Source organism: Equus quagga, chromosome 3 (assembly GCF_021613505.1).
Source record: "Equus quagga isolate Etosha38 chromosome 3, UCLA_HA_Equagga_1.0, whole genome shotgun sequence".
NCBI lineage: Eukaryota > Metazoa > Chordata > Mammalia > Perissodactyla > Equidae > Equus > Equus quagga.
The window spans coordinates 66,451,541-66,477,371 of NC_060269.1; the positions used below are offsets into that span (position 1 = coordinate 66,451,541).

A 25,831-nucleotide genomic window follows, 5' to 3' on the forward strand; every position below is an offset into this window, starting at 1 on the left:
CAGACCACTTCCCCGCCCCGGGCCAGACGTCGTGTCCGGGCTCATCCTCCGACAGCCCCTGGACACCAAGCCCTGGGGGCGGGGCAGAGCAGAGCGCTGCGGGCCAAGCGCGAGTGAGAGAGGAAGGAGAGGATGAAGGAAAGCCCGGTTCTCGATGAGCAGGGCCAGGCCACCGCAAAGCGACCCTGGGGACAGGTCTGCTCGCCCGAGCATCACCGCCGCCCTCCCTGCCCGTCCCACGGGGGCCTCGCCGCCTCGGCCGCAGGACAAGCGGGACAGCTGCCAGCCCCGGTGCAGTCGTCTTCACGAACGACTGCGTCGACGGCGTCAGGATTAGAATGCCTGCAGTTGTGGATATGCTTTTAATTTGCGTGATTACTTCTCCTGGAGTCTGGCAACGTATTCACAGACTTGATTCCTCCTGAAGGCTACTCAGAAAACGGTTCTAATTAAGCCCTGATGTAGCATGAGGAAAACCCAGAGGAAGGCACAGAGGAGCTCTGCCTCCCAGGGCTCCATCTTCCCACACGCCCCACACAAAGAAAAGCCACACAGTTTTCCCAGCCAGACGGGGAGAAAGCAGAGATGATCAGCTCTGTTTTGCTCCATTCAGGCAGCTGACTGCTGTGTGAAACAGACAACCGGGTCCAGGTGAGCAGAGCTTGCCCAGGAGAGGTAAGCCCAGGGAAGCGCTGCAACAGCCCGCCTTCCCGTCCCACAATGTCGGTTCACTTCAGGCCCCAAACACAGGCCTCCCCCGCCTCTTGGGTCTGGGCCCAATCCACAGGAAACCTCTCTTGATTAGACTCCCACTGAGCCTGGGGTTCAACTTTCCATCTTTCATTCCAACCCACACACCCGCCACTCCAACAGCGGAGTCAGGGGGCCCTTTCAAACAAACTCGCCCACCCACAAGCACTGTGAGCATGCCACAAAGCTCATGCTAAGAATCAACCCTGCCTTTTTCTTGGAATCAAGAAATTATCCTTTGAACCGCCAGGGAATATTCTCTAACAGCAGATTAATCCTTATTCAGTTTCGACAGTCAAAATTCAGGGGTCAATTAAACAGAGCCAAGCCCTGATGCCTTAATCTACTTTCTGAGCATTTATATGCATTGCCTGAAGAGGGTAGAGGATTCTGTTGGCCTCATCTAGATGGTATTGCAGGAAATCACACTGGCCTTCCAGAGCCTTCCTCTTCCTAGGTTTTCCTACAGTCCAGCACAAGGCGGGTTTCAACCCTCTCCCTTGCAAGATCGACCTAAGCAAAATGATTCAGACACTCTAACTACTTTGAATGAATTGGTCACAGTCACAAGACACATCTGGATTATTTCCTTTTAAAATACTTCCCAACTGAAATGGGATCCAGATGTTATAAGCAGATGTATATCCAGTCCCCTTCCTAGGTGGTACCTACGTAATGAAGTCTCAACTTACTGTGACTTCTGTGTGTACTTCTTTCCCCTAGAATGTAAACTCCTCCAGGCCTGGTGCAGACTGCTTGCCCATGGCCCTGAGCACAGTGCTTGGCCCATAGCTGGTGCTTAAAAGCTGGTCCAATAAATGAAACAAGAAATAAACACAATGAGGAAGGTTCAAAAGTATCAGATTAAGTACCAGTCAATGTCAGGAACAAAATGTTTCCTGTACAAAGTTATACAGATGGATTTAGATTTGGAAAATCTTAATCCACTTGTTAACTAAGGCTATTCAACAAGCTAACTGCCAGTTTTTTGTTTTTTTTTTTTGGTAACAGCTGGCTATTTCTATTTGAATGGTTCTTTACATCAAAACTTTACAAGAAATCTTTCTTAGATGATAAACTATGAAGATAGCGCTTTATAGTTCAGAAATTCTAACCACTCTTTAAGACCCAACTCAAATGCTGGTCACATTTATTGAGCGCTTACTGTGAGCACTTTGTCTTCACAACTCTCTGTGGTAGGTTCTGAGAGCATCCCAGTTTCATGGGAGGAAACTGGCTGAGCTGTGCCTTGGGCCTCCCTGACCTCTCCAGTGGAAAGTATTCGCTTCCTCTTCTGAAATCCTCATTAGCATGTTTTGTGCTTCTCTTATGAAACATGTCATATTCTCCCACGTACATGTAACAATTCAGGCATCGTCCCAGCCCCTCTGCTCCACTGTAAGCTCCCTGAAGTGCTGCTATGTTATTCCAATGATACTCCCACGGCAGGTCCAGCAACTGCGTATCAGAATCACCTGGGAAGTTGTTGAAACACAACACAACAGAGGCCTGAGCCTCACCCCCTGGAGCTTCCGGTCTTGGCTGACGCTCTGGGAACCTTTATTTTCAGAAAGCCGTCCAAATGCTTTTGACACACAGCAGGTTTGAGGACCACTGTCTTATTCAACCAGCTCCCTGCCTGGCACATTGTGGGTAACGAATAAGACTTATCAAATGAATACGTGGCTTAATGACTGGCCATTATTATGGGATGCCATTCAAAATAGATACAACTGTTTTTCAAGTGGACACAGAACTACCCCCACCCTAACTCTGCCAACCCCTCAGCCTGTCTCCTACCACTCCCTCCCTGCCCCCTTCCCTCATTCAGCTCCAGCCACATGGGCCCTTGGACTGCTCCTCAGTTGTGCCAAGCCATCTGTCTGAAACCTCCTTACCCTAGATTTTCATAGCTTGTTCCTCCTCTTATTCAGGTCTCTTCCCAAAAGTCATCTCCTCAGAGACTGACCTGAGAGAGCTCTGACCGCCCTACCTGAGCTACAGCACCCACTCCATCACTCTATAGTATGACAGTCCTTTATCAACATTCTCATAGCCCAACACTGACATTACAGTATACCTACTGTATACGGGCTGTTTCTTCCCCCTTAGAATGCACACTTCCAGAGGCTATGGATTCTCTCAGGAAAGCAGACAAGCCTCTCCTACTCTTCAGGCCTTGTTTGACGTGTTTCAGAGAAGCCCTGTCTCATTGTGACGGAAAGGAGGGCCCAGCAGACTTTCCGGGTTCCTTCCAGGATCCAAAGTGCTAGAAACTGAATTTTACAGATAGAAAAAAGCTCAGCCATCATCTAATGCAGGAGTTCTTCTTAATCTGGGATCCATGAGTCCCTGCAGATTTATAAACTTCCTCAAATTGATGAGAAATTTCCTCTGCATGCATATGCACAATTTGCTGCGGAAAGACTCCATAGCTCTCATCAGAGTCTCAAAGGAATTTTATTTCTCAAACAAAAAGTTAAAAGTCATCTCTGCACAATCCTTCATTGTGGTAAGGAAACTGAGGCCTCCAAAGAAAGAACTTACGTAAAGTCATACAGCTGGTTAGTGACAGAGTTCTGGGCAGAAGCCACATTTGCTGATTCCTAAGCAGTCTCTACCTGACGCCCCCCCCCCCACCCCCCGCCTTCAATGTTCCCTTAGAAGGAGGGGATCCTCCCCTCACGAGGCCAGATTGCCATCCTGGACCAGTGGGCACTCAGTGCAGCTACTTGACCGTGTGTATGACTAAGCCTTGGGCAAAAACAGCTGAGGCATGCCCACCCCCTTCCTAACAACTTAGTTATTCACGAGTTTGCGTGTGTGAGAACATCAGACAGGGAGGAAGGCTGAAATCTGCCCTAAGCCTTTTTCAAATGGCATTTCATACGAACGCAATACAGGGCATCTTCACAGACCCTCACTCAGCAGATGCTCTCAGCAAATAAAGAACTCCTTCTCTTCCCTGCTGCTATGGCTCCAGTTTTCCCATGATTTTCTATAATGTAAGTGCCAACGAAGTATCACCCCGCCACATGGCCTACTGGCTATTCTTTCAACATCGTGGATCCCAAACCAGCCCTGCTAGAATGAAAAAAATAACATTCACAAGCCATTTGGGAGAAGTGCAGAGAGAGAGGGCATGCAAATAAATAATGGACGGGGCATTTTTTATTTTTTTTTGAGGTAACACTGGTTTATAACGTTACATGAATTTCAGGTACATATCATTATATTTTGATTTCTATATAAACTACATCATGTTCACCACCAAAAATGTAGTTGCCATCTGTCACCATACACATGTGCCCTTTATCCCTTTTACTGCCACTCCCACCCCTTCTTTCCCTCTGGTAATCACCAATCTGTTCTCTATATCCATGTCTGTCTATCTTCCATATATGAGTGAAATCGTACGGTATTTGACTTTCTCTGTCTGACTTATTTCGCTTAGCATTAATACCCTCAAGGTCCATCCATGTTATTGCAAATGGCAAGACTTCATCCTTTTTTGTGGCTGAGTAGTATTCCATTGTGTATATATACTACATCTTCTTTATCCATTCTTCTGTTCATGGGCACTTAGGTTGTTTCCAAGTCTTGGCTATTGTGAATAATGCTGCAATGAACATAGGGGTACATGTACCTTTATGCCTTAGTGTTTTCGTGTTCTTTGGATAAATACCCAGAAGTAGAATAGCTGGATCTTATGGTAGTTCTATTTTTAATTTTCCGAGGAATCTCCATACTGTTTTCCATCATGGCTGCACCAGTTTACACTTGACAGGGGCCTATTTTAGCCTCAATCAGAAGCACATGACTTGTCTTCTACTTTTCAGAGTCTCGCTGTATTCATGGAAGGCTCTGCAAGGTACTCTGAGGTGCCACATCAACTTTTTCAGTGAGGCCATTACTTTGCAAGGAACAGAGACCCACTCAAGTTACCTCAGGAAAGGGACGTTTGGACCTGGAATTGGAGAGCTGCGGGGAACAAGGACAGCTCTTGGGCTGTCTGGTTTCTCTCCACAACTGCTCCCTTCTCTCTAGCAATCAGCCTCTTCAGTTTCCAAATGGTTTTTTCATTCATAACTTCGGCTGCCATGTGACTTCAGTTTGCCAGGGACTCCACTCTCTCAAATGGCATCCCTTTAGCTTTTGCCTCTGTGGCAAAACATATTTTGAGGTTCTTTCATTCACACTCCCAAGACAGGGAATCTGATTGTCTCTGCTTATTTTTTTGTGACAAGACATATGTCATTGTCCAGATTACAGGATGGCCTCCCTGGGGTAGTGTAGCCACCCATACACTGATCAGTGGTGGCCACAGGTGTCAGACATGGTGTAAAACATGGCTCCCTAGGCCTTTCCTAGGTCTTCTGCGGAGGCTGTGGCCAGACAGATACAGTGACTATCTGTCCTACGGGCACTAAGCCAGGCTGTTTAACAGTGTGCTGGAGCAGGCTTGGACTGACATATAAGAGGCAATATTAAATTTTCAAGAATTTTGTGAGCTATTTGTTAATCCACAGGTTTGATATTGTCCCCAGTGGGAATACCAGAGACACTGGCAAATGCTACAAACTAGGGCATTTTTAGCCGGGGAGCTACTTTACCATCACACCACTGCAGCGTTAACAGTTAAAGAGGAAGAAAAAAAAAGTCAAGGTAGACAAGGTTCCCCAACCCAGCCTTTGCTCCAGCCAGAATGGAGCTTCCTCCTTCTTCGCTTGACACCAATACCTGCCTTATAGCCAGTGCACGTGCTGAGCAGTATCCCAACCTTCCCAACCTGAATGCCCAGCTCAGTAGAGTTCAACTTCTTCCCTGCAGCCTCCCCAATTCAGTCAGAACAACCTCTGCTTCTCTAAACTCCTGGAACCCAAAGTGCACTTCCTGTGTGCCCTTTCCCGCCCAGCCTTCCGCTATAGTTATTTCTGGCTTCCTACCTTGGGGCCCTTTAATTCATCATAAACTTCCCATGAAGTGGATCCTCTCCTCTGGATCCTCCCAAGCGCTGAGCATATACCTGCTCCTCAGCACACGGTGAATGAATACAGAAGATTTATTTCCACGAGTCTGCCAATAACACATCTCTCCCTCACCTTCGTGCACCTACAATTCCAGACCCGCTATCTCACGAGTTCGCCAACAGCTTTGAGCACCTGACACCGAATCAGCAACAACAGGATTCAAGTCTGCAAGGCGCTAAAGGCAGGTAACCGGGGTGTGCGTGTGAATGACTTTCACTAGATCCAAACGCCTGTGAGAGAAGGTAAAAGCCAGGGATTAACCTTTGATCTGGCAACAGCAGACTCCTACTTCAAACCACACTCAATCCCCTAGTAAAACCAATCTTCCTTTAAGGCTTTGGGAAAGACAACTTGGAGCGTTAGGGAAAAATCTCAGAACCAGAAACCAGATGAACAAGATCACAAGTTCACCGTCAAGCACAGAAAATTAGTTCTCCATGTTATGGATCACTTAACCAGCCTGAAGAACACATAAAAGCCGCCAAGAAGTTGGAAGGAAAACTATCAGGTTACAATCGGCATGTGAAGAAAAAAGCCATGAAGAAATGGACTTCTTGGCCCCAAAGCTTTTTTTAGAGAAAACCTCCTGAGTCAGTCTTGAGGCAGAAAGTTCAATGGCATGTCAACTTTAGATCTTGAAATTCTTTGGTCAATGGATTTGGTTTTAGTGGTACTGCTGAATTAATTCGTAGAAATTTTCAAAACTTGAAAATTCTTCACACTGAGAATCTGGATGGTAGTAGAAAATATTATCTCTGTTTTACAGATGGAAAAACTGAGCTAAAGAGAGTCAAGTCACTTGATTGTGTCTGTAATAGAGATGGAAATACAAGCCCGGCTTCCTAATCCTGGAGTCAAGACTTCTCTGTTGGTTTCATTCCACCCATCATCCCTCCAATCGTAAATGCCCCAGAACATAAAACACAAGTGACCTTTATGACGGGGATAATTCCTGAAGCTTAATCCAAACACACGGTGTTAAAAACTAGTAAAAAAATTCTCAGAACTAAAGCAGACAAAAGAACACGACAGAGTGACTATTTCAGCAAGAAAAAAAAGCCCTCTAATCTTCTAAAAGTATAAAACCCTGCCACTCAAGGCTGCTGATAAAGACATAATTTGAAGATAAGGACCTATTATGGTAGAACACATGTTTCATTTAAGATATCATTTATATTTCCTCCATCTGTCATTTCTTGATGGGAGCCGTTTTAGGGGGCTAGGACCACAGTGGGGCTCTACTTCCCCTAAGGTTTTGTAACTGTTAAGCTAAAGCCTCCTCAGCATGGAATTTTGCCCCCCGGGATCTAAAAGAAATCAAACCAAAAGTAAAGAAGGGAAAAAAGAAAACAAATGAAAGCAAAAATCCACGTATCCACGTGTCCTCCCTGGCACACTATGATCCGATCCTTGAAATTTAGTCCTTTGGGCCACAGGCAAGGGGCTCTCTGTTTTCCTGCTCTAAAATCTGTCCTCCTGTCACTGTATTAAATCAGAATCAAAATGCCACCAAAGGAGAAAGGGGATGGGATTAAGGTCTGCTTCATGGAGTGTGCCATTTGCTTCTGAAATGAATCGTGTTCTCAAAATCTGAACTGAGCAAGCAGACTCATATCTAATTCAGGAAGGAAAATATAAAAGACAGATTCAAAATTTCCAAGGCTGTTGGCTTGGATCAGAGCTCAAACATGAAAAGAATTCTTCTACAGACTCCATTTGTGAGTTTACGAAGAGACTTCCCTGAGGCTACCAAGCAATTTGAAAACAAGCTTGAGTGGCAATCCTCACATTTCCAAAGATCAACTGTACCAGCCTCTCCTGAGGCATGTGAGGTTCTTCTGAAAAATGATTCCAGATTATTCTATATGCAGACAACTCCACAACACAAGTAGGCATTAGTCTTCTTTCAGTAAGGCTATAGCGCCACAAGATAATCATTCAGGATTCTGTCCTCAGTGGATTCCTATTTTCAGATTCTATGATAATCTGTGTGGTAGAACCAGAAATGGCTGGCCTAGGGCTACTGGTCAGAAACGTCTCTGAGTTCATGAGACTGGAGACGATGTATCTCTCAGCACGCAATCAGGCCAAAGGTAAGGAAACCAGCCTTTATAAAGCCTTAATGCTGTCTACGTATTTTCCATCCATTCCTTACCTATATAATCCTCACAACCACCCCATGAGCCACTGGAACAGAGCAGGTGCTCAGAGAATGTGCACCTCCTCTGAGCGCTAAGTTAGCCACGCTGAGTGGGGATTCAAATTCCAGTTGTCCTGACTCAAAACATCAATGTTAATCAGTCAGTTATGTGTGAATTTATTATTTATTTATACCTCTTAGGATCCCAGGCCATTCTGAGCCAGTGAGTGAGAGCTACCCCAAAAGCACAGGAACAGAAAACAAAAAGTCCCATCACCCAGAAACCCGAAGGAATTCAACCATGTTCCACGGAGATTCCTGTAAGATGGGGCCGTTTCAGACCTTAAGGGCTTTGACATTGGAAATATACTAGAATCTAGTCTGGACCTTTGAGCATAGATTCAGAGCTAACCAACATTAACAACTTAATCAACTCCGCTCTGCAAACAAGGGTGCCTGATTGCCAGGCCGGTGGACTGTCAGGCAGGCTCCCGCCTAGCAAACTTTCAGATAATGACTGTGTACTGCCTACTGTACCAGGAAGTGTGCTAATCTTACTCCTACCTTCTCTCTTGGCTTAGAGCCTTATATGATTTCACAAATGCAAAGAGTAATAAAAGTTAGTAAGCTCAAAATTCTGAGCCACAAGAAGCTGCTCTCCACAACTCCGCTCTGCAGCAAGTGGCTCTTGACAATTCCGATTTTAAGCACGGCTTGGCCACAGGCATGAACTACAGTCTGTAGGCACATGGTTCCCATGTTAGCTTACCACGTGGCACCGAGCAAATCAACACCTGCGTTTCAACCTTCTTCAGTACATGATTTGCAGAACATGATTTATTTTTTTTAAAGGCATATCATATTAGTGATGCCGTCAGACTATAGAAATAATTATATATAAATGTTCTGTTTCTTTACTGAAATGTTTAATTTTATGTAATTCAAGACCAAGTCTTGGGGCCAGCCCCGTGCCCAAGTGGTTAAGTTCACGTGCTCTGCTGCACTGGCCCAGGGTTTCGCCGGATCGAGTCCTGGGAGCAGACATGGCACTGCTTGTCAGGCCATGTTGAGGCTGTGTCCCATATGCCACAGCTAGAAGGACCTGCAACTAAGATACACAACTATGTTCCGGGTGGCTATGGGGAGGTAAAGCAGGGAAAAAAAAAAAGATTACAAAAGTTTTTTAGCTCAGGGGCCAGTCTTTAAAAAAAAAAAAAAAAAAAAGACCCAGTCTTGTGTACGGCACCGAACTGTCCACTACCTTATCAAAATGACAATGACATCATACTCTATTGCCTTTGAACAGATGGAGAAGTCCAAGTCTGAGACTAATGCTTTATCCACCATAAAATAACCATTTAGATCCTAAAAGTGACCAACAAATTAAAATGAATAACATGTGATTCTACGAGTGTTAAATTTCAGGATTATAAAGAGATGAGACTAACATAAACCTGAAAATTCCATTTTGCCCTTAACTGAAGCAAAATCTTGGATTTGGTTTTTGATTATGAACCAAGAGACAGAGTGTGTCATAAGTAATTAACTGAATGGCAGAAAGCAAAGTATATTAAATTACAGATGGTCCTGCAGAATACAGGAACATCGTATAGTTAGATTTTTGCTAGAATATGCAAGAGTCAGCACAGGCTGAGAGCAGGGTGGAAGACCTACTTGCCAAACCAGCCAAGACATCCTGTGCGATTTGGGGCAAACCACCAAAATGGTCTGTTTCAGTTGCTGGATCTCTAAAGCACAAGTCACAATAGCTGCTGCCTCTAATAGTAATAGGATTATTAAATTCAATTTATTTATTTGTTTAAATTGGTAATCCATTCACGAGCACAAACTCTAAAAGGGGCAAAAATATTTAATAAAAACTCTACATCTGACACCTAGTCCACCATTCCCTTCCAGGAAACAATGAATGGATTTCTTATGTACACTTTCAAAAACCAGCTAGCATTCACAAGTACACACAAACAGACACTTCTCTTTGTCTGTTGTAGTTAGTGCCTAGCAGGGTACCTGACGCATAGTGGGTACCATATAAATATTTGTTTAATGAATGAGATTACTACTATATACACTTTTTGCATCTTGCCCTTTTACTTAAATCTATCTTGGAAACAGACCATATCAATGTATATAGAGCTGCCTCATTCTTTTTCAAAATTTTTATTTAAGTTTAACATACTTATATAAAGTACACATACTATACATGTACAGTTCACTAAATTTTCATCAACTGGATGCATCCACCTAACCGGTACCCAGATCAAGAAACAGAACAAACATTACCAATAACCTAAAGGCCCGGCTCATCCTCCTTCCCAGCACATCCACCACCCCGCACCCTGCAGAGCTCTAGGGTAACCTCCATCCTGACTTCTAAAACAGATTAGCTTTGCCTGTATTGTATGTATAGACACTGAACAGCACAGTATGTACTCTTTTGTGTTTGCCTTCTTTTACTTAGCCTTCTATTTGTGACATTTATCCATGTTTTTGCATGTACGTGGAAATCACTCATTCTCATTGCCCTATAATATCTCTTTTTGTGAAATTTATACCACACAGGATTTATACATCCATTCAACTGTTGATGGGCATGTATGTGGTTTCCAATTTGGGGCCATCTTGAATAACGTACTATGAACATTTTGCACGTCTTTTTGTGGAAATGTATTTTCAACTCTCTAAGAGCGGAACTGCAGGACCACAGGGTAGGTGTATGTCTAACTTTCCTAGGAACTGTTAAACAGTTTTCCAAAGTGGTTGTACCAATTCACCCTCCCACAGTGCATAAGGCTTCCTATTGCCACACATTTTCACCAACACTTGGTAATTTCCCTTTGTTTCTTTTTTAGTTTAGCCCTTCTGGTGGGGTTATAGTAGTCTGGCATTGTGTTTGCATCTCCCTGATGACAAATGGAGATCAGCACCCTTCCATATGTTTATTGGACATTTGGATATCATTTTTTGTGAAGTGTCTATTCAAATCTTTTGCCTATTTTTCTATTGGGTTATTATTTCTCTTACTGATTTATAGTCCTTTACGTATTCATAATATGCTATATTGGTCAGACTCATGTATTGAAAATGTCTTCTTCCACTTGGTAGGCTGCCCTTTTAATCTTTTTAAGAGTGTTTTTTGGTGAACAGAAGTTCCTCATTTTAATAAGACTCAGTATAAATTTTTTCTTTTTTTCTTTGTTTTTTTTTTTGAGGAAGATCAGCCCTGAGCTAACTACTGCCAATCCTCCTCTTTTTGCTGAAGAAGACCGGCCCTGAGCTAACAACCATGCCCATCTTCCTCTACTTTATATGTGGGATGCCTACCACAGCATGGCATGCCAAGCAGCGCCATGTCCACACCTGGGATCCGAACCGGCAAACCCCAGGCCACTAAGAAGTGGAACATGCGCCACTGGGCCAGCCCCTAAATTTTTTTCTTTTACACTTAGTGTTTTTTGTGTCCCTTTAAGAAATTTCTGTTGCAGATGACATGATTTTATATATAGAAAACCCTAAAGAATCCATCAAAACTATTAGAAATAATAAACAAATACAGTAAAGTTGCAGGGTACAAAACCAACATACAAAAATCAGTTGCATTTGTATACACTAACAACAAACTAGCAAAATGAGAAATGAAAACAATCCCATTTACAACTGCAACAAAAAGAGTAAAACACCTAGAAATAAATCTAACCAAGGGGGTGAAAGACTTGTGCACCGAAAACTATAAGACACTGTTGAAAGAAATTGAAGAAGACACATAGAAATGGAAAGATACTCCATGCTCATGGATTGGAAGAATTAACATAGTTAAAATGTCCCTATTACCTAAAGCAATCTACAGTTTCAATGCAATCCCTATCAAAATCTCAATGACATTTTTCATGGAAATAAAACAAAGAATCCTAAAATTTATATGGAGCAACAGAAGACCCCAAATAGGCAAAGCAATCCTGAGAAAAAAGAACAAAGCTGGAGACATCACACTCCCTGACTTCAAAATACACTACAAAGCTATAGTAATCAAAACAGCGTGGTACTGGCAGAAAAACGGACACACAGATCAATGGAACAGAATTGAAAGCCCAGAAATAAAGCCACACATCTACGGGCAGCTAGTCTTCGACAAAGGAGCCAAGAATATACAATGGAGAAAGGAAAGTCTCTTCAATAGATAGTGCCGGGGAAACGAGACAGCCACATGCAAAAGAATGAAAGTAGACTACTATCTTACACCATACACGAAAATTAACTCAAAATAGATTAAGACTTGAATGTAAGACCTGGAACCATAAAACTCCTAGATGAAAACACAGGCAGTACGCTCTTTGACATTGGTCTTAGCAGTATCTTTTTGAATATGTCCCCTCAGTTAAGGGAAACAAAAGCAAAAAAACAAATGGGACTACATCAAACTAAAGATTTTCTGCACAGCAAAGGAAATCCATCAACAAACCGAAAAGACAACAGACTGACTGAGAGAGGATATTTGCAAATCATACATCTGATAAGGGGTTAATAGCCATAATAGATAAAGAATTCACACAAGTCAACAGCAAAAAAAACCCCAAACAACTAAATTAAAAAATGGGCAGAGGATGTGAACAGATATTTTTCCAAAGAAGATATATAGATGATCAATAGGCAAATGAAAAAATGTTCAACATCACTAATTATTAGGGACATGCAAATCAAAAGTATAATGAGATATCACCTCATGCCCATCAGAATGGCTATTACTAAAAAGACAAGAAATAACAAGTGTTGGAGAGGATGTGGAGAAAAGGGAACCCTTGTACACTGTAGTGGAAATGTAAATTGTTGCAGCCACTGTGGAAAACATTTTGGAGATTCCTCAAAAAATTAAGAGTAGAATATGATCTAGTTATTCCACTTCTGGGTATTTATCCAAAGAATACAAAAACACTAATTCGAAAAGATACATGCACCCCCATGTTCACTGGAGGATTATTCACAATAGCCAAGACTTGGAAACAATCTTAGTGCCCATTGACAGATGAATGGATAAAGGAAATGTAGCATATATATACAATGGAATACAGTCATGTGCTGCATAATGACGTTTGGGTCAACAATGGACCACATATAGGACAGGGGTCTCATAAGATTAGTACCATACAGCCTCGGTGTGTAGTAGGCTATACTATCTAGGTTTGTGTAAGTGCACTCCATGATGTTTGCACGACAACAAAATCATCTAATGACGCATTTCTCAGGACCTACCCCCATCATTAAGCAACATATGATATACTACTTAGCCATAAAAAAAGATGAAACTTTGCCATTTGTGACAATATGGATGGACCCTGAGGGTACTATACCAACTGAAATAAGTCAGACAGAGAAAGACAAATGTGTATGACTTCACTCATGTGTAGAAGATAAAATAAACAAACACAGAGATAAGGAGAACAGATTAGTGGTTACCAGAGGGGAAGGAGGTGGGGGAGGGCGAAATGTAAAGGGTACATCTGAACAGTAACGGACGGAAACTAGAGTTTTGGTGGTGAACATGATGTAGTGTATAGAAAAGTCAAATTACAATGATGTACATCTGAAACCTATATAATGTTATAAATGTTACCTCAATAGAAAAAAGAAAAAAGAAATCTCTGCCTACTGCAAGGTCAAGAGGATGTTCTCTTGTGCTTTCTTCTAAAAGCTGTCACTGTTTTACCTTTCATACATTTGGAAACAATTGTTTATAAGGCATAAATAGGTAGCAGTCCAGCATATTTTTTCAATATAGATAATTACTTTACTCAGCACCATTTTTGAAGGGGTCATCCTTTAACCACTGCATGCCACTGTTATCTTTCTCAAACAATTTGTCTATCATTGAGCCTCATTCTTCTTAATAGCTGTATAGTATTCCACTGTATGCATGTGCCACAAATTACTAAACCCATTTCGAATTGATTGACATTTAGGTTGCTTTCATGCTTTTGCTGTAACATTGTAATGAATAATCTTGTCCATGTATCATTCCCCACATGTATTAGTGAGTCTGTCGGACAAACTCATAGAAATGAAATTGCTAAGTCAAAGGGTATGCGCACTTTAAATGTAATCAATATTTGATAGAAGTTTCGATCGATTTTACCAATTCTTTTTTTTTCCTTTTTTTCCCATAGCCCCCCAGTACACAGTTGTGTATTTTTAGTTGTGGGTCCTTCTAGTTGTGACATGTGGGATGCCACCTCAGCATGGCTTGATGAGCAGTGCCATGTCCGCACCCAGGATTCAAACCCACGAAACCCCGGGCCACCGAAGTAGAGCGCACGAACTTAACCACTCAGCCACGGGGCCGGCCCCCCTTTTTGTTTTTTTAAAGATTGGCACCTGAGTTAACATCTGTTGCCAATCTTTTTCTTTTTTTCTTTCTTCTCCCCAAAGCCCCCCAGTACATAGACAGTTGTATATTCTAGTTGTGAGTGCCTCTGGTGAGTTATGTGGGACGCTGCCTCAGCATGGCCTGAGGAGTGGTGCCATGTCCCCACCCGGGATCCAAACCAGTGAAACCCTGGGCCGCCTAAGAGGAGTGTGTGAACTTAACCACTCCCGCCATGGGGCCAGCCTCTCAATCGATTTTAATTGGATTTTTCAAACCACAATGAACTGCACATACAGTATTATTATAAAACACAGCACATTCGCATTTCAATTACACCAACGATCCTAACATTTTTGAGCCTTAAAATCTTTTTGAAAAACAATAAATGGGGGCTGGTCCAGTGGCGTAGTGGTTGGATTCATGCGCTCCACTAGGATGGCCTGGGGTTCACAAGTTCAGGACCCTGGTGCAGAACTACACACCACTCCTCGGGCCATGCTGTGGTGGTGTCCCACATGCAAAGTGGAGGAAGACTGGCACAGATGTGAGCTCAGGGCCAATCTTCCCCACCAAAAATTTTAAAAAGACAAATTTATAACTATGCTTCTAGTATCCACTGATTGAGAAAAATATATATAACCATGTAAGTTCACAGAACTGTGCACTGGAATCCTGTGAGATGGAAACTAACTAAAACAAATCATGCTGTCACAATTTGAGGAACAGGCTTCTCTGCTTAACACAGTAAAGAGCCAAGGGCACCTGCTATTTGCCCCTGTTCTGAAGGAAGCTCAAAGCCCAGCTGGAGCACCCCAGAAACCAGGTAGATAGACACTGTTGCCGTTCCAGGAGGAGTCTGCTCCAGGAGGAGAACGACAGTGGCTGTCTGCATGAGATGAGGCTGCATCTCCTCCCTAGGGTCAAGCTGTCCTTTCCCAGCATGGGAACAGAGCAAACGGACTTGAATCCACCCTGAGAGTAAGGAGCCTTACTCAAACTTGTCCTAGGTCAAGTCTTTGGAATAAGGCATCATCATTTTGTTCAAAATACGGGTCTAAAAAAGTACCAATGTTCTCTCACCTCCAGTCAGTATTATAATCCTTTATGATCAATACATGACCCTTCCATGACCTCTCAACACTTTGTAAGCCAAACTAACATTCGTTCTTAAACATGCCTGTAATGTCATGAGAATGTCACACTACTTATTAATTTTGCAGCTGCAATCATGTCATTACCACGGTGCTGAGGATCAAAGACCACTGAGCCCCACAGCCGACCTGAAACCATGTGACCACCTGGGAACCCACAGGGTGACTTCCACTTTGCAGGCTGAAACCTTCAAAACACACTTCCTTCTCAGAACTCTTAAAAAGGGGAAGATGAACAGCAAAGAAAACCATCAACAAAATGAAAAGGCAACCTACCAAATGGTAGAAAATATTTGCAAATCATTATCTGATAAGCAGTTAATATCCAAATTAGATAAAAACCTCATACATCTAAAAGCAAAAAACCAAACAATTCAATTAAAAAATGGGCAGAGATCTGAACAGACATTTTTCCAAAGAAGGCATACAGATGGCCAACAGGTACAAGAAAAGACGCTCAACATCACTAATCATCAGGGAAATGCAAATGAAAACAACAGTGAGACATCACCTCATATCTGTTAGAATGGCTATTAACAAAAAGACAAGAAATAACAAGTATCGGTGAGGAGTGCGCACTGCTGGTGGGAATGTAAACTGGTACAGCCACTATGGAAAACAAAATGGTGGTTCCTCAAAAAATTAAAACTAGAACTATCATATCATCCAGCTATTCCACTTCTGGGTATTTATCCAAAGGAAACAAAAACACTAACTCAAAAAGATATCTGCACCCCCATGCTCACTTACAATAGCCAAGGCCTGGAAGCAACCTCAGTGTCCACCGATGGATGAGTCAGTAAAGAAAACGTGGTCATATACACAATGGAATATTTTTCAGCCATAAAATAAAAGGAATCCTGCCATTTGCCATAACATGGATGGACCTTATCGCATTATGCTAAGTGAAATAAGTTAGAGAAAGACAAACACTGTATGATCTCACTTGTATGTGGAATCTAAAAAAAAAAAAACTGAATTCATAAATACCAAGAAAAGATTGGTGATTAACAGAGGCAGAGGGTAGGGGGTGGGTAGGCAAAAATGGGTGGAGGTCAGAAGGTACAAACTTGCAGTTATAAAATAAAAAGTCCTGGGGGTGGAATGTACAGCATGGTGACTATGGTTAATAATGCCGAATTATATATTCAAAGTTGCTAAGAGAGTAAATCTTAAAAGTTCTCACCACAAGGAAAAAATTGTAACTGTGGTGACAGATATTAACCAAACTTATTATATTGGTTATTTCACAAAATATAGAATCATTATGTTTACACTTGAAACTAATATAATGTTAAATGTCAATTATATCTCAACAAAAAGGGAGGGAGATGATTTAATAGCTGGATCTTATTTATGGCAAAACCTTGATCTGGAAAAAAGCCAGGGAAGACACAGGCATTCACCCCTTAGGACTGAGGGGGCAGAACTAACTCGTCGGCCCCTCAAGGAGCCAGGATGAAGAAATCCACTCTCTCCAGCGTTATAGTAAAGAGAAAGGAAGCAGCTGGAAGACAAGTCGAAACACAAATCTGCTACTAGCTGTATCATTTTGGTTAAGTCATTTTATGCCTCTGGGGCATATTTTTCCAATAAAGTGAGGATGTTAGCCAAGAGGTAATGCTTATAGAATCTAGCTCTTAATATTTTATGCTTATATACACAAAAGGGCAAAGCTCTTAGATGTCTATAACCGAGTCTTATGACTTATTCTTATAACTGGTCTCTGGCAGGAACGGCTGGGGAGTGTGAGCCCTGCGGCTCCGGGCTCATAGGAAGTACAAGGTACAGGGCTTCCTGCCGCAGGTACACAGGTAACAAACCAGTCAGCAGGATGCGTTCTTACTCACCGTGGCTGAGTCAGCAAAGAGTTATTCCCACGAGGGAATTAATCTCTGCTGTAATTTCCTTCCCTCAACTTCTTTTAAAAGACAAAGAATGGGCACCCTCAGAGAGGGCGTCTTGAGAGTCCAACTACTTCATCTGATACAGACAGTCCCAGACTTTACTCGGGTGTGGAAATGTAAAAGAAAACGGCACAATCCGGAAAGGTGGATCCATGAATATAAAGCCATTCCAACAACCGCAGCTTGGCGATGACACAGAGTTTTGTGAAAGACAAAGAGCACTTTGTCCCTTGCTCGGGAACTGGCTGCCAGCAATTCAGACAATCGTTTGAGTGAGCTCTGATGGCCGGCCCAGGATCTGAGAGGACATGGCCTGAACATCACTTGGAAAAATAAAATTAACACAACCATCCTCTGCTTTCCCTTGCTCACCCACATCTCTGCCTCAAAATTATTTCTTAGCCTGAGCTCAAAAGCAGTTTTTTCACTTAAAAATAAAACCCCATTATTTCTGAGGTATGCTGGAGGCTACTTATAAACCAACGTCATGGGACTCCCAAAGGGTTTATCCTATCCTTTAATGTCCACAGAGAGGAGACATATCATGGGTGATTTTACCTATTTGATCAGAATACTATTTGTCCCGCCATTGAAAAATTTAGTGAAGAACAAACTATGTGACCTTAGTCAAGTCCCTGGGCCACAGATATAGGTCAAGTTCAATGAGATTTGATTCCTTACTCCCAGACCCTACTGAGTTGTCTCTTAAAATTTAGATGAGGAGAAACCACAAATCAAGTTTCCACTAACAAGATGGCAAAAATGACCACCACAAAAAGCCTTCTGTGTATCTGGACAAACCAAAACATGAGTAGCTCCTACCTATCCTTCAAAGCCCCTCGCCAGTACTCTAAATTACTTTCTTTTCCACAGTACTTGTGATCTCTTACCCTTCTTCCTTAATTACTCTGTGTACAGTATATATGTGCTTATTGCTCAGGCATCTCAACTCCTTTTTGGTAACGGAAAGTAACAAACGAATTAAATGCCTTGTTTCTTCCCTTCTATCACATGTTCTCCGCTTTCCCACTCATGCGCTCAACACGACACTAATCCAGTGACTCAGAACTCCTAAACCCTATTCATACTGTGGTCAAGCTTTTTCTTTCCACTTAGCCAGTCCTACACTGCACCTTCCTCCACGAAGCCTCCACAAATAATGAAAAACAAAAAAGAAGTAGTAAATTCCCATTGTTCCCCTTCTATGTAATAAAGTGTCATTTAGGATCTCAATTCCTCTCCCTCCTACAATGTTCACACAATGCTTTGCTTTAACAATTTATTCAATCTATTTTATCTATTATTTCTATGCTCCCTCTCCTGTTGCTGTGGATTGCATCTCATTGGAAGCACGCATAGGGCAGTATATTCCATAGTGTGGGAATGTCCTCGTATGGCGGACATACAAATTCAGGTAGGTGATGAGTTCAGCATTCACTCATTCCTTCATCATTTACAGATGCTGACCACGTGCCAGGTACTGTTCACAGGGCTAGGGGACACTGATGAAAAAGATAAAGTTCCTGTCCTCATAACTTTACATTCTGGTATGGTGGACAGACAGTAAACACAAACAAATAAACAAACAGGACAATTATAGATCATGTGAAGAAAACATAGGGAAAAGGACAGACACTGAGAGGCGTGGGTAGGCAGGTGAGGAGGGCAAAGACAGTCCCTTTTTCTGGGGTTCTCAGAAGGATCTCTCTAAGGAGGGATCATTCGAATAGAGAGCTGAACAATTCAAGAAATGATTCCATTTTTAATTCTCTTTTTATCTAACCACAGTTGATCCTGATTATTCGCAGTCTGTATCTGCCAGTTCTCCTACTTGCTAAAATTTATCTGTAACCCCCAAATCAACACTCCTGATGCTCTCACGGTCATTTGCAGAGGTTTGCGGAGGGGCAAAAAACGACACAAGTTCCCACTTGAGGTCAAACAAGGCGACACTCTCTCTGCCTTTTTGTTTCAGTTCTCATACCACAAACGAGTGTCCTTTCCAAGGTCTTAAATTTAGTGTCATGTTTTTCTCACTTCGTGCTTTTTGTTAATGATTCGCTACTTAAAGTGGCCCCCAAGCCTAGTGCTGAAGTGCTGTGTAGTGTTCCTAAGCACAAAAAGGTGTGACTTGCCTTGTGGAGAAAGTACTTGTGTTAGACAAGCTTCGTTCAGGCTTGAGTTAGAATGCTGTTGGTTGTGAGTTCAATGTTAGTAAATCAACAATTACACCCAATAAGGTCTTTAAACCTTAAACAGAAACACACATAAAATAAGGGTATGTATTGATCAGTTGACTAAAATGCGACCAGAGGCTCTCAGGACCTGACCGTGCCTTTCCCCCAGGAGCAATGGTTCAGAATTCGCTAAGTCAGGGTTCACGCAGACTTTCTAGAACAGTAACTACCACAAACAACAAGAATCTGCGGTCCATCAAAAAGAAAGTTCCAGCTGGGCATCAGCCTCCTCCCTAATAGAGAAAACGGCTTGACGGGCAACAGTATTGAGCCAGAATCCAGTACGCGGCTGTTTAATTTTTACAGTTGCCTCCTTGTATGGCAAGTGATGCTTGTTCTCCTGTAATGGTGGGAATGTAAAGTTTTCCTTTTCAATAATTGTTTTAAGTAAAAAAAAAAAAAAGGGGGGGCAGGCAATATAAAGAAAATATTAAGTAGAAAATAATAGAGAAGGCACACGGATGTGGCAAGACGCACAAAGTTGCACACACAAAGGTGCGCAGGACGCGGGACAAGTGATGGGTGAACGACTGAAGTCTGGGAAAGACGTGGAGGAGAGTTTTGGCTTGGGAGTGAGGTCTATATGGCCATGGATGCAAAATTTATCTTATATGAACTTCAGTTTTCTTATCTGGAAAAGGGGACCGTATGTGAAAATTACAGCATCATCTCAATGGTTTAATGAAATGACACGTAAAGCAGCGGCATTGAAACTTCTTGGTGTCAGAAGTGCTTAACACTCTTAAAAGTTAATGAGAACCCCAAAGAGTTTATGTGGGCTACAGCTATCACTACTTATCATATTAGAAATTCAAACTGAGACATTTTAAAAATATTTATTTAATTTAAAATAACCATAATAAGCTCAATATATGTTAGCAAAAATACATATTTTTTTATGAATAAAACTACTCTTCCAAACAAAAACACTCAGAAGAGTGACATCGTTTTGCATATTTGTAAATCTGTGTAGTGTCTGGCTTCACCTAAGGCAGCTGGATTCTTCAAGTGCTTCGGCCTCCAATCTGTTGCAATATCACACTTTGCGGAGCCTCAGGAAACTGTACTGTGCACTCATGAGAGCACAGCGAAAAGAGCCCAGTGATGTCTCAGTATTGTGACAAAAAAGCTTTAATCTCATGGAGCCCTCAGAATGCCTCCAAGATCCCCAAGTGTACTCAGAACATACTGAAATAAGGGTACGGAAGAGTGCCTGTCCCAGGTAAATTCTTAATAAATACTAATTCTCTATTCCTTTTAATCTTAGCCTCAATGCTGTCAGAACACGAACGCATTAGGGTGAGGACTTCTGCAAGTCCTTACAACTGTGTAATACCCAGTGGTGTCTCATGGAGACAAACGCTCGACTAGCGTTACTACTGTTGTTGCTTATTCTGGTTCTAATTAGCTGTGTGACCTTCAGCCAAGAATTCTTAATCTATGTTCAAATTCAGAGGATCCATGGACTTGAAAAAGGGAAAAAAAATTACATCGCTATTTTCTGACACTCGGCATTTACCTCAGTTACAACTGTAGACAACAGACCGCAGTTGTACTAGCAGTCCCTGTGATAGTCACCAACAGAAATCATGGGTATTTTCATATCATAGTATGGTCACTGCAGATACCTTGAAAAATCATACATGCTCACCACTAACTCAAAAGTAGCTAGTAGAACTGCCACTAGATCTTGTTATTTAATGCATTAATAAGGAAGCACATATATTACAGGATCACAAATGTGGAAAAATATCTTGACAGTTGTCTTTCAATATAAATGGTTTCATTTTCAATCCTTCATATTTGACTTCATGCACTGAAAACATTATTCTGAGAAAGAAGTCCACCGGCCTAACCAGATGGCCAAAGGGGTTCATGCAGCCACAAAGGTAACAAGCACCTGTGTTAAGCAATTCACTTCATCGCTTTAGGCACCAGGTTCCTCTTTGAAAGGGAAGTGGACTAGTTACTCTCTGAGACCCTCCCAGCTCTACCGCGCCAACTGCAGGATATGGAACGCGGTGCGGGTGGGGAGCAAGAGCTGGACGGGAACCCACAGCTCCCCTGAGAGCTTTCACAAAGAGCTACAAGAGTCTGGTTCCGGTTTTTACTCGAGCATTTGAGAAGCTACTCCACAAAGTTAAATGCTTTTGGGCTAACTGCGCCTAGCACAGCTAAATAGTTGAAAAGGTAACAGTGAAAGTAAATATTCCCCCAATTACACCTTTTATCACGTTATAAAAATATATATCACAAATCGCAACAAACAATAATGAATTCTTTTGCAAAGAATCCATCACCAACATAATCTGGGCCTGTTCTTGATATAAATAGCTTGTTTGGGAGCAGACTTCAATGAATCAGAAGACTAATGTGGATATTTATCACTAATGTTTGCTTAAAATCTAAATAAAAGTATTTATACTCATGTCCTCAAACATAAAACACTTAAAACAGAAAAAGAAAGAAGAAAGGAAAAGAAAATAAGAAGGAAAGAGAAAGGAAGAAAGAAAAAAAGTTTTCCATGGCTGTGGGGAAGAGCACTTGTTCCTATAGGGCATTCAGACCCACCCAACGCGAGAGACTGAGCAACAGTGCTGTTTAAGAACTAAGAAAGCCCAGACAAGGGGCCGGCCTGATGGCGCAGCGGTTAAGTTCCCACGTTCCGCTTCGTGCCCGGGGTTTGCGGGTTCGGATCCCCGGTGCAGACATGGCATCACTTGTCAAGCCATGCTGTGGCAGGCGTCCCACATATAAAGTAGAGAAGATGGGCATGGATGTTAGCTCAGGGCCAGTCTTCCCCCAGCAAAAAGAGGAAGATTGGCAGCAGTTAGCTCAGGGCTAATCTTCTTCAAAAAAAGAAAAGGAAAAGAAAAGAAAGCCCAGAAGAGACTGCATTTCAGTCCCTGTAGAACAATCTAGGCTATGGCAGGGACAGCCACAGCCAATAGCGGCACCAAGATAAAATAAGGCAGCAGAGACTGCTAGCCTCACTGTGCACAGTTCAAACTGAGATCGAAGCATTACCCTCACACACAGTAGCTGTGAGTCGTTAAAAAAATGGCCATCACAGGGTTTCCTTCACCCAGAGACAAAAATCTGTCCAGCAGACACTCTGAAGTGACAACAATCCTCAAAAAAGTCCAACAAGCCAATTTTCCCAATCATATTTAAATGAGTCTGTCTGTTCTATGTTTCCTCGTGTCCTCAGCACGTCTCATTTCTCTCCTCGCAAAGATAAAGACAGACTGAAGGCTCTCACTTTGTCCATCGAACAGAACAAAATAAAACTCATGTTGGAGTGAATGAGACCCTAAAACCTAATGGGGAAAAAACTGCATTGAATCATCGTAGAAATTAGGTCAGTGCCTTAGAATGCCACCCAGCACCGAGGACAAGCATTTACCGGACGCAGGCTCTATACCTGGTACACCTGCTGAGTGGCAGGGATACAAAACCATAACGTTCTGATTCACTGAAGCCCAGGATAGGAGGAGAAGTAACGAAATAAGGAATGGCACACTGTAGGCATTGCGAGGACGAGCGAGGTGTGACGGTTTGGGAACGTGTGGTGAATACCAAACCTGAAGGAGGCAGTGGCAGTAGACGTGCGCCCTGAGAAAAGCTGGACTGTGGGATGCAGAGGTGGGAGGGGACTCTGACAGGGCACAAACACAAGGGAGCAAAGTCCCAAAGCAGGGACTCTCCACCACCTACTGCGCAGGAGCGAGAAGGGCAGTGCAGGAGAAGGGCGGGGTCTGCAACGAGGTGGGGGGAGGTGTTAATGAAAGAAGGCGGAGATGAGGTTGTGAAAGGACGTTGAACTGGATTATGGGGACCTTGAAAGCTGGACTCAGTATAGATTCTACCCTGCAGGCCAAGGAAGGCTTCAAAGCAGGGAGGTGATATGGACAACAGTGTGTTTTAGGAATAAACAAGGGAGATTTATCTCTCAGCTAATCTGTCCTAACAGTGGTCCTTTTGTCAAATCCAGATTAATCAGAATCTATTGTGTCTAATGAAATAAGTGTCACAGATTATATCCTGGGGCAATTTTGCTATCACCTATGCCCTGGAAATGCAAGTCAAATACTTTTCTTGACTCAAGATAAATAGCATGGTAACCTGACTCCAAAAGACAACCTCTCATACCGGCTCCTGTGGCTATGGCAATAAAAACCACGTTTGGAGGATATGTTTGCATTAACTATACCAAAGTCATAATGGTTTTGGAAACAGCCTTTACCCTGTTAAATAAAATTAGAATTGATAACTTTTTAAAAGTAGTAATTGATGATTAGGCATCACTACACACGCTTCAATTTAGTAGTCAGTACTCCGTAAGACTAAAAAATAACGAAGTTGATTCCATCTATTTTAGTGCATTTCACTTCAGTAACTACTGGCTACTTACTGACTGGCACCTGATTAGGAGTCCCCGTCTGAAGCCTCAGGACCAAATCACGACGGGGTGGTCTGGGGCAGGAGAAACACCTACCCATTTCTGAGTTGAAGCCACACCAGGGTGCAAGGATTCTAACAGAAATTTAAGGGAAAAAAGTTATTGGAATAGAGGGAAAACAAGGAATTATATATCTAATTACATACAAACACATATATACGTAAAGGATCACAATCTAAGAATAACAGCAAATATGAGAGAGTGAGAGTGTTGGGTTTTTTTTAACTGACTCAGGGCTAGAGTTGAAAAGCACACAGAGACGTTGAGCGTCTCTGAAACTGACCTCGCCGCCAGAAAGCACAGAATAGTCCCGGGACCCTTCCCTTCCTAGTAACCAGAGGGGAGGAAAAATGGGGGCGGGGAAGGGAGGGAAGTGAAAGATTAAGTTACAAACAGGCCAAATGAATGAACCTTAGAGGAAGTGATAAAATTCTCAACACACACAACTGTGTTTATACTAGAGAACCGCTCCGAAGTCGCACTGCCACTGTAATCCCCCCGCGATCGGCAGAGTCTTCCCAAGACCCCAGCAGCCTCACTCCTCGAGAGGCGGTGGAAGGAGCAAGGTTCTTCACCTGGGTCAAAACCCCACACGGTCCTGGTTCCGGAGCCAAACCAACAGCACGGCGATCCCCCGCACGTCAAGGGGGCTCTAGCGCCGCGGTTACGGACGCCAAGTGCCTGGCGCGGGACCTGTCACGATTTTCTTAATAAAATGTTCTCTTCTTATCCCACGACGGAACTCGGGATTCAGAAGGCAGTCTTAACCCCTCTCCACACATGCTCCGTTAGAGCACGAGTGTCTGCACAAGAGCCCAGGGGCAGCCACCCTCGTTCCCAAGCCACACACTTCCTGTCTCTTCCATCACCTCCACACCACAACTTTAGTCTCCAATTCCGTTTACAACTGTCATCAGAATCCCAGTCCCTGCGGGGAAAAGGGGGAGAGCGGCTTTCTAGCCCGTACTCCTCACTTTGGGGCTTCAGAGAGACCCTAGGCAGGGGCAAGGCAGAAAGCACTGGGTCAGCAGGCAGCACTCGCATTCCGCCGACCTCGGCTGGTTACAAACCACTGAATGAACCCGCATGGATGGGGAGGAGGGAGGCGAGCACCAGAGCTGGGCGCCCAAAGGTGTAACACGCGAGCACCCTCGCTTTTGACGTTCCCACTAAGCAGAGCGCTGGAGCTGTGGATTTGGAGCAAGATTACCTGTCCCGCAGCCCAACGGCACTTTGAGCCACTCGGATTCCCAACGCTCACAAGGACTTCCCCAAAGGGCTCCGGCAGGGGGCTCCGACTCCCACCCGCCCCCAGCGCTCGGCGGCGGGGCTGAGCGCCGAGCGCGCCCGCGAGGGCAGCAGGAGCCGAACCCCGGCTCGCGCGGCGCGCGCACAGGCGGCCCGGCGTCCGGCGCCCAACTTTGCGCCAGGCTGGGCGGCTCCCGCGAACTTCGCGGCGGCCGGGCCGGGCCGGGTCGGGGTGGGGAGAGCACTCACCAACCCCGTACTTCTGCCTCTTGGTCGGGATCCAGCGGGCCATGGCGGCGCCCTCGGCCGCGGCGGCGGCGGCTGCGGCGGCTACAGCTCCCGGGGCGCCGGCCGCCGCCGCGCCGCGCTCCTGCACTCCCCGGGCTGTGCCGCCATGTTCCGGCAAACTTGGCCCGAGCCCGCGAGCCGGCTCCCCGCCTCGCCGCCCGCGCCGCACCGATCCGCTCCGGCTCCGGCGCCGGCCCGCGGTCACCTGCTGGGTCGGGCGGCCGCGCCGCTGTGCGCGCCCC

At 43.7% G+C, this 25,831-nt stretch overlaps 1 protein-coding gene across 1 annotated transcript in view; it reads right to left on the minus strand.

Annotated features, from left to right (window-relative positions):
• DOCK5 (dedicator of cytokinesis 5) overlaps positions 1 to 25,823 on the minus strand; it is a 205,718-nt gene extending 179,895 nt beyond the window's left edge. Inside the window, exon 1 of the mRNA XM_046656390.1 lies at positions 25,551 to 25,823. Coding sequence (XP_046512346.1) covers positions 25,551 to 25,593 — 43 coding nt within the window. The 5' untranslated portion in view covers positions 25,594 to 25,823. The remainder of the gene's footprint in view (positions 1 to 25,550) is intronic.
• Positions 25,824 to 25,831: the final 8 nt, after the last annotated feature.